General features: G+C 41.5%; 1 protein-coding gene across 1 annotated transcript in view; it reads left to right on the top strand.

Annotated features, from left to right (window-relative positions):
- LOC138967014 (serine/threonine-protein kinase PLK1-like) overlaps positions 1–10,000 on the top strand; it is a 93,313-nt gene that overhangs the window by 63,672 nt on the left and 19,641 nt on the right. The window contains exon 4 of the mRNA XM_070339458.1: positions 5,038–5,154. Within this exon, the coding sequence (XP_070195559.1) occupies positions 5,038–5,154 (117 nt within the window). The remainder of the gene's footprint in view (positions 1–5,037; positions 5,155–10,000) is intronic.

The following is a 10,000-nucleotide window of genomic DNA, read 5'->3' as shown; positions in this document are numbered from 1 at the left end:
GAGAGAGAGAGAGTACCCAACCTATCACACTGAAAAAGTAAACTATTAAACCATTTTTTAAACTAGTTACCGAAAATGAGTAACATTTCGTCTTTCCACGTCACTGAGTACAGCAAATCAATCACGATCATCATTGTGTTGTACTCATGACTACTGCACTAAAAAAAAAAATGCTGTGTTGGCTGTCGAGGCAAAAAGATGTCGCAAACCTCCCATCACGACAATTCATGCAGAAAACAGCCGTGGGAACAGTTTCCCTTTTAACAAGATCGGAGAAAGCAATGACTTTCTTTTGCGGAAGTAAAAGGCATCAAAAATCCTTTCCTGAATACAAAGGAAACCTCGTAGTGTGCTTCGCCCTATGTGAAAACAGAAAAGATATCTAGAAAGAGATATTCAACTGTATTTGCTTTGATGCAAGGATAAAGAGTAGGAACCAGCCGATAATTATCATTGTGCTCCTAAATAGACTATAAAGGCACATCTCCTTCGTACGAAAGCTTCCCCCTCCTTCCCAACCATCCCCAGCCCTCCAGTCTTCCCCGCGCTACATTGTAGAGGAATATCTTTGGTGCCGTTCCCTACCTCACGCCCTCACATTTTTTCGCTCAAGTGCAGCAGCAGTTCTGGAAAGAGTTGAGCCATAATTGAACCAAAACATAAGTTTCCCACCCTTTCCCTCCAGCTTGTCCATTCAGCTTTGCTGACAGTAGCTATCCAATAGATGCCCGACAGGGGGCGTTAGAAAGAAGGGCAGGGGTCTACAGGGTCTTGAAGACAATAAGGTCAACGGAGGTCAGAGTTCAGGGGTCGAAAGAGGTTATTGATCATAGATACAGTGTTGTGAATGTGTTGTCCCTTGCCTGACACCCATAAATCGCTTGACGGGTTGATTTGGTTTTAATTGTTTGGGAATCTCATGGTCTGAGTGTTGTCTTTGAAGAGAGCTGGCGGCCATCTTTAAATGTCTGCTGTGACTTTTATTTGCGCGAACCGTTGTTGTTTGGCGTAAATGTATTTCCAAGAGGAAAGAGTGCAATCAAAATGTCAATTATTGAGTTTAAAAGGGTTTCGTACTGCTGATTGATTGATTGCATAGCATTGTACATTATACAAGTATGGTCGCAGTCATCTAGGGAATAGTGATATGAGGTTGTAAGGTATACACTGATGCGAAGTTTGTTTGTTTGTTCGTTCATGGGCTGAAACTCCCACGGCTTTTACGTGTATGACCGTTTTTACCCCGCCATTTAGGCAGCCATACGCCGCTTTCGGAGGAAGCATGCTGGGTAGTTTCGTGTTTCTATAACCCACCGAACAGTCTGACATGGATTACAGGATCTTTTTCGTGCGCACTTGGTCTTGTGTTTGCGTGTACACACGGGGGTGTTTGGACACCGAGGAGAGTCTGCACACAAAGTTGACTCTGAGAAATAAATCTCTCGCCGAACGTGGGGACGAACTCACGCTGACAGCGGCCAACTGGATACAAATCCAGCGCGCTACCGACTGAGCTACATCTAATCCCCGCCCACTGATGCGAAGTGAAACTGGATATACTAGATTATCCTTATTTTTTTTTTAAATTCCAGCGGGTATCCTCTGAAGTTCCCTTGCTCTTGTTACTTTTTTTATGCTTATGCTTGGGAAACATAGGGATTCATTTATTGCGACACTCCAATGATGGTTGTTATATTTTGATAAACCTCCCAGTGCAAAATGCCCAAAGAGTACTTCTTTGTTATGTCCTCACAACCACAAAGCCATTAAATCAGTCAGCTGTGAGAAATAAAACTCACCTTTGTTAAACTTTCTTTTTGAGTGGCAACAGGTTACAGATCAAAAGAAGTGGGGTTGATGCCCTCTTGCACATCAAACAGATGTGTTGCGATGGATTATTGCAAACAAACCTCTAATGAGAAATTCCCATTCTGACGATTCAATTATTAGTCGGTTTTGTGTGCGCCCGCAGACTGCGACAAATGTGAACTAATTGGGGATATATTCAAACACAGCATAGCTTTCAAGCCAGGGATCGAGCTATGTTGGGATTAAAGCACTATTGTTAATATGTCCCTTGTTGGGAAATGGTTAAGTACTGTATGTTCTGTACGTTTTTAATTTGTTATCGTGTTTAGCTAACGATGACTGTGCGGTTTTTGATCAGAATGTGTATGAGTGGATATTTTCTTTTAGTCGGGTCCTTAGACGGGGGTGTAGGGAGGCTTACTTTCGGTTCACTGAATTTATGAGAGAGAAAACGAAACAAGAAACAAAATCCAAGCATTACTGGTAACGAACGCCTTTACAATTTGCTTTTCTTGCCCCTGAAAGGTTGGTTTAAACACAATTGTATTCAAAATACATGACATGAAACAATTGACAAAAATGCAGCTAGGACACGAACTCAAGCAGATGCTTATTTGACGTGACCATAACAATGCTAAGTTACACAAGTTTTCATGATGGTGGACAACACAATTATTAACCAGAAGAACAAAATGTAGGAGGGGGGTATGGGGAACTTAATCAAAACAGGAGGATTTACAGAGAAAAAAAAAATTATTCAAATAAAAAAAATAAAAGAAAAAAATAAAGAAAAAAAATAAGGTGAGACTATGAATGAAGCGCGTGTTCAGATAAATGTACATTTTCATGGAGAGGGCAGCATAGTTCGTTACGAATGTATGGTTAACCGGCTTGAAAAGTGTGTGTGTGTGTGTGACTGTGTGTGTGACTGTGTGTGTGTGTGTGCGCGCATAAGAGTATCTTGTTAAGAAAGGCGTTTGAAGAGGGGGTGACAATTTCAAGCCTTCGTAACGCGAGATCACGTCGGATTAGGTAAATGCTCTTTTGTTGTGACGGTTAGTGTCAGTCTCGGTGACACAGTTCACGAGAGACGTGATGGGAACGAATTAACACGGTCAACCCAGAAAGGAAGATACAGAAAAAATGGCTACTTTTTGTGTTTGGTACTCTCTGTCTGTCTGTTTGTCTGTCTGTCTCTGTTCCCCCCCCCTCCCTTCCTCCCCTCACCATCCCCTTTTGTCGGATGTCAACAGCCTATTGACTAAAATAAATTAACATTATTATGTTATACAAATTTGTGACACTTCGTCTTGCCGATGTACAAGACAGGAGTTTGTGACATTGTATCATTCTGTTCTTATTCCTTCTGAAAAGAACAGATTGTTGGACGTCTCTGTTGGTGGTCTGCTTGTAAAGGCCTACTGTGCTACATAGTACACTCTCGAGTGTGTAAGCTGTATTGACGCCCAGATTGTGACCCAATTTTCCACAATCCCCAAAGATTCCCAGGCTTTTCAGCAGGGCTTGGATTGTTAGCACAGTGGGGCAAATGTGTGTCCCAATTTTTCTTGAGATTTATTTGGCAAATTTGCGGTGACCTATTTAGGTCAAGTATTGTGCAAACGGTAGCACGTGACACTTCTTGCCAGATGAAGTTGACAGCGGTCTATTAACGTTGACTGATTGAGGCTAATGGGAACGATCAGTAGCAAGTATACAGTTTGTTTCGGTTATGCGAAAGAAAAGAAAGAAAAAAAGTAGATATAATTTCGGAGAATCGCTTCGAAGCAGAAAATGGAGCTTTCGTTGGCATATTTTTCGATAGTGTTTTTATATTTAGTCAAATTTTGACTAAATATTTTAACATCGAGGGGGAATCGAAACGAGGGTCGTGGTGTATGTGCGTGTGTCTGTGTGTCTGTGTGTCTGTGTGTGTGTGTGTGTGTGTGTGTGTGTAGAGCGATTTAGACTAAACTACTGGACCGATCTTTATGAAATTTGACATGAGAGTTCCTGGGTATGAAATCCCCGAACGTTTTTTTCATTTTTTTGATAAATGTCTTTGATGACGTCATATCCGGCTTTTTGTGAAAGTTGAGGCGGCACTGTCACGCCCTCATTTTTCAACTAAATTGGTTGAAATTTTGGTCAAGTAATCTTCGACAAAGCCCGGACTTCGGTATTGCATTTCAGCGTGGTGGCTTAAAAATTAATTAATGACTTTGGTCATTAAAAATCTGAAAATTGTAAAAAAAAAAATAATTTATAAAACGATCCAAATTTACGTTTATCTTATTCTCCATCATTTGCTGATTCCAAAACCATATAAATATGTTATATTCGGATTAAAAACAAGCTCTGAAAATTAAATATATAAAAATTATTATCAAAATTAAATTGTCCAAATCAATTTAAAAACACTTTCATCTTATTCCTTGTCGGTTCCTGATTCCAAAAACATATAGATATGATATGTTTGGATTAAAAACACGCTCAGAAAGCTAAAACGAAGAGAGGTACAGAAAAGCGTGCTATGCAGCATAGCGTAACCACTACCGCGCTAAATGGCATTGCGTTCAGTTTCATTCTGTGAGTTCGACAGCTACTTGACTAAATATTGTATTTTCGCCTTTCGCGACTTGTTTCTTTTGAAATTGTATAAAATGATTTTGTGGTTATAATTAGCATACTCCCTTCGTCCTTATTTGTGTGTTTCTTTGCTTTCTCACTTCCCCTTCTTTTTTTTTTGTAAAAGAAATCGGGACAGCAAAACTTGCAAGACACTAGATAAATACTGAGCGGGAACCATCCGTACAGACTTACTAGTAGCAGACGTCTATCATACTAGTAGTATTTCATTCACTTGTGCTAGCAGTAACACAGCGGCCAACAACGCACTGATCCCAGTGTCGGTCCGAAAAATTGATATCGGAACGTCCTTTTTAAGGCAACTGTCATGGGTGACCAACTACTTTGGTCAAGTGACTTACGTATCCTCGCTACGACGCCTCTTTCCGACAGTTCTAACACCTAATCGGAACAGAAAACGCAATAGTTCATGGGCTGAAACTCCACACGTACACTCGTGTTTTTTGCACGAGTTGGTTTTCACGTGTATGACTGTTTTTACTCCACCATTTAGGCAGATATACGCCGCTTTCGGGGGAAAATGGCATACACCAAGGAACTAGCACCTTTACTCATGTCACGATGTGTGTATTGTTTCAGATCCTCCGTGAGGTGGAACTACAGCAGGACCTGAAGCACAGAAACGTGGTGGAGTTTCACAGCTACTTTGAGGACGACAGCAACGTCTACATCATCCTCGAGAACTGCAGCAGAAAGGTGAGATCGTGTTGCTGTTGTGTGATGTTGGTGTCGCCCGTCTTTAAAGGCACAGTCCTTCGCATGAATAATAATAATTATTATAAGGGTATTTATATGGCGCAAATCCTACCATAATTCTAAGCGCCATGAAGTGGCTTTTAATTTTTTTTTTATTTTTTTTTTATTTTTTTTTTTATACATTTATAAAAAAAATTCTCGCTCGGTGACACTGCACAGAAAGCAGCCGAGGCTGTTGATTGTTGGTGTGTGTTCAAGTGGGGGGGGGGGGTGGCCTTATCCCGTGTAAACATCCGGGCCACGTGTGAGAGTGTTTGCTAAATCGTTTACACGAGAAGGAGTGTGCCTTTGATAGTGTGGTGTTTGCTTGTTTTCTGTTACACCAGTCCTGTTGCGTTGTCTTTATTAGCTGTGAGAAGGATACCGCCCTGTTAATCTACGTTCCTACCCCCCCGCGGGTTAGAGGGAAGAATTTACCCGATGCTCCCCAGCATGTCGTAAGAGGCGACTAACGGATTCTGTTTCTCCTTTTACCCTTGTTAAGTGTTTCTTGTATAGAATATAGTCAATGTTTGTAAAGATTTTAGTCAAGCAGTATGTAAGAAATGTTAAGTCCTTTGTACTGGAAACTTGCATTCTCCCAGTAAGGTCATATAGGGGAAGGGCTCCTAATATGGACCGGCTCCTAATATGGACCACCTCCAGTTCTGACAAACTAACGGCGCTAGAGCGCTCAAAAAAGTTCTATTCGCTGTATTCACCCTCTGTGGATAACTTGCACATGTCAAAACAGTTGCAGAAACACAAATCTCAAAACCGTTAGCCTTTTTCTCTTTTTTTCACTTTTGGCAGCGTTCACTCTAAATATGCTGCCTAAAACGGACTCGTTTCTGTCCACAGCCAAAGCTTTTATCACACAAAATTTGCTATATATGACAGCTAAGACCGTATTTGTTACATTTTAGCAGTGTTGACCCCGAGTTTCTACTGCAAACAAAAGAATAATAGCAACATCTCAAAGTATGTGCGAGTCCCCTAATATGGACCACCTTCATCAAATCGAAGAAAATAAAAGCTAAAGGCTATTTTCATTAATTCATTAAGAAGCTTGCTGGAAATAACCCATAACTAGCCCTCGAGGTTTAAAAAAAATGCAACAAAAAGTCTTCTTTTCGTGGAAGTTGATGAATTTCACTTATTTTCACTCTGTTTTTGATAAGCTTCTTTAGTTTCCTGGTGTGCTTCAAATAATGCTCTTATCAACCCGAAACAGATAAATCTAGAGCATATTTTAATTAGTCTGACTTGTACACCAAGTTGTATCATGTTATTTTGAAATATAGGGGGCTTTTTACAGTGGTTCGTGAAGGCCGCTTCACTGGTCCATATTAGGCGCCCAGGCTCCTAATATGGACCCTTTGTGATTTTTTCTGTATTTAATTTTTGCTGAATGTCTATCAAAGCTATTTCACTCTAATTAGGCCTAACGGTTAACCTAAGAGAGAAGGACCACCAAATACAAAATGAAACTTCTTCGCAAGAAAACAAGCTAGTTATCAGCATAAAACAAAAAGTGGTCCATATTAGGAGCCCTTCCCCTATTATGCTACGTTGCAGGCCCCTGGAGCAAATTTTTGATTGGTGCTTTTGTGAACAAGAAACAAGTGGCTGTATCCCCTCTCCCCCCTTTCCCCGTCGCGATATAACCTTCGTGGTTGAAAACGACGTTAAACACCAAATAAAGAAAGAAAGTTACACCAGTCCTGTTGTGTTGTCTTTATTAGCTGTGAGAGGGATACCGCCCTGTTAGTCTACGTTCCTCCTGATAACCTTTAAATTCCACATTGTTACTCTTCCTCATTGATCTCGTCTTTCTTTCTGTCTCTTATTTTAGGGGTTTTTGCCTTACTTTTTCCACTCCTTTTCTGATCTTTGATCACTAATAAAATGGTTATACATTGGAAGTAATTCTCCTATTGTTCAATCCGTCCGATTTTCGAAGACTCGTACCATTACCATTGCGTTGTTTTTGTATCATCCCACCAAACCCCATGCATATTTGCCCTTTTCCTTGCTCTGCTGTTTCCCTTTGTGATAAATGTGTTTCCTTGGTTGGTCAAGTGATGACGTTTTTTTGCCGTCCTTGTTCTCTTGTCGTCTTCCTCGATAAAGGCACAGTCATTGCCGTGTAAAACGGCCAGGCTCATCCCTCCACTTAGATACATACAACAAATTAACATCCTGACTGCCTGGCCTTCTGTGCAGAAGGAGACATTTTTTTTATGAACTCATTGTCTCCCAGGTACGGATAATTATATCCGTACCCACACATATGGCTCTATCTGACCAGGTACGATATAATTATCATCGCAGACTTTTCGCTTCAGTCGCTTCCTGTAACGTCGATCTAACGCCTGCATTCCAGCGTGTTGATACACAGTTGCAACACAGTTACTACAATTCTGAGTGACCTGCTGCAGCACAGCTGGTCTCGGCTCAAAACAACTTGGTCAACATAAGTGGCGTAGAAAGTGTTAACAGATTGCCACTAATACATGTTGTTTAAGAAATTATTTCAGCCAACTCTAACCTCGCACAGGCTGTTGATTTTTTTATATGCATGTAAGGGAAGGGAAGGTCTTTTGCCATCTGTGATGGTGAGTCGAATTATTTACACGGGAAAGACTGTGCCTTTAAGGGTGATAATTTCACAATCAATACGAACCTGTCTCTCGGCTTTTCAGTTCTCTTCCGTCAGCAATACTTCAGCTATATTATCACTTCTGTTGATAATGACGTGCAATGCTCTAGCCTCTGGGTGCAGGTGGTCGGCTTATGATCGGGGAACATCAATCTAAAGCAAACCTATATGGACATATTTTTATGTCCTGGCTTGATGAACGGCTCGCTAATTAAATTGTGGCCTTGGTCCGTTTTTATTGCTGATGTCAGCCGTTGGCCGAAAATAAATTGATCGTGTTTGATTCGATGTCCTGCGCCCTTGACCTCTGTAATGTGTCGGTCATTGTGATTGTTGTATGTCCGTTCTGACTGACTCTCTCTGTCTCTCTGTCTCTGTCTCTCTCTCTCTCTCTGTCTCTCTCTCTCTCTCTGTCTCTGTCTCTCTCTCTCTCTGTCTCTCTCTCTGTCTATCTCTCTCTCTCTCTCTCACACACACACTCTGTGTCTCTCTCTATATATGTCTCTCTCTATGTATCTCTATCTCTATTTCTCTCTCGCTCTCTTTGTGTCTATCTCACTCTTATCCTCCGCCCCTCCCGCTCCTCCTGCTCCCTCCTCATGCCACCCCCCCCCCCCCACCCTCCTGCTCCCCAAACATCAAGGGACTGAGCCTAACGTGAATGTACCTGCCATGTTCAAGGGCGTTGAAAACAGACACAGAAAGTTAGGTGAAAAAGCAGATGGACAGCCCTAAACAGGTATAGGTAAGTAACCAAGGCTAAAAAACACAGCCCCTCTTTGGCTCCATATTGCTCAACATGCACGTCCGTACAAAACCTCACAGCTTTGTGCAAACTTATGTAACCAGTGGAGCCACCGCGAATCCTTGCTTGGGAGATTAACTCCCCTTGATGCCTGCCAACCACTGGCTTAGTGGTTTGCGCCGTCTTTCTAGAGGGCCAAGTGGATAAATGTGGTTCTCCCAGAATTACTAGAGAGGTTGTGAGCGCTTTTAGGGATTGGAACCTTGGACAGATGGCCTTGGGAGCAACAGGTCTTGACCTCGGCAGTTTTTTGTTTGTTTTATTATTTGTTTGTTGGTTTATTTTTTATTTTTTTTATTTGTGAGAAGAGATTATTTTTTGCCCTTGAAATAAGGTTGCTTTGGGGAGAGCGGGGGGAGGGAGCGACGAGTCTAAACTTGTCAAACTTGCCAGGAAAACTAGAATTAACTACTGTATTTTGAAATTGCTAAAAAATTTTTTATCCTGTATTCACCATCATTATTTCATACGACATCGTTCCTGTGACGCTGATCCCACCCATGTTCACGTGATGACTAAAAATCCATCCTACACGAGTATAGCATTGTGTAATAAGGTCACACCTGGTGCAACCTTCGGTCAAAGAGTTGCAGTAGAATATCTTTGGTCACAGCAAGAACCTGTTAGCCTGGCGGTGTCTAATCCGTTGGGTGCACCGTAATCTTGCGTGGAACACCTTTGGTGGTGCAAAACACGGCAACACCTTGCGTTACCTTACGTTACCTTACGTTCCCAGACTCGAATCCAGTGCTACCTGTGGTTCACCTGTCGTAATGACTAATCCCTGTCGTGGGAAGTTCCCTAATCCCTTGGGGGTGATACAGTGGAAGACAAAAATCACACACACAAAAGCTGGTGTAGGTGTGTTACAGTTCTAACTTGTCTGGACATAGCGACCAGACAAAAAGACCATCTGGGGTTGTTAACATGATTGAAGCTTTCAAATCCACACACAGTCATGTACACAGGCTTTGACTGAGCATAAAGAGACAATACAATACAATACAATGCAATGCAAATGTAAATGTAATGTAATACAATACAATACAATACAGTGCAATTTAATGCAATGCAATGCATCTAGCTCCCGACATATCGTTGCTTGACAAAACATGCAGCCGAGTTCTCAGTCGTAGCTTAATTTGTCTGTTGTGAATTCAATCTTCAGACATACAACGCGTGAACTTAGTAATGATCAGTCTTAAGTAGCAAACATTATTAACTTATCTGGTCATCTGTATTTCTCTGCCTCGTCAGCATTTCAAACTTAACTTTCATTTTAGAGGCCAGATCACAAACCGTGTAATAAACCGGGGAGGTTGGAAGGTAGAGCAAATAGT

This window comes from Littorina saxatilis, linkage group LG5 (assembly GCF_037325665.1).
Source record: "Littorina saxatilis isolate snail1 linkage group LG5, US_GU_Lsax_2.0, whole genome shotgun sequence".
NCBI classification, from domain to species: Eukaryota; Metazoa; Mollusca; class Gastropoda; order Littorinimorpha; family Littorinidae; genus Littorina; species Littorina saxatilis.
Note: the sequence above shows the minus strand (reverse complement) of the source record. Positions and strands in the feature narration are given on the sequence as shown.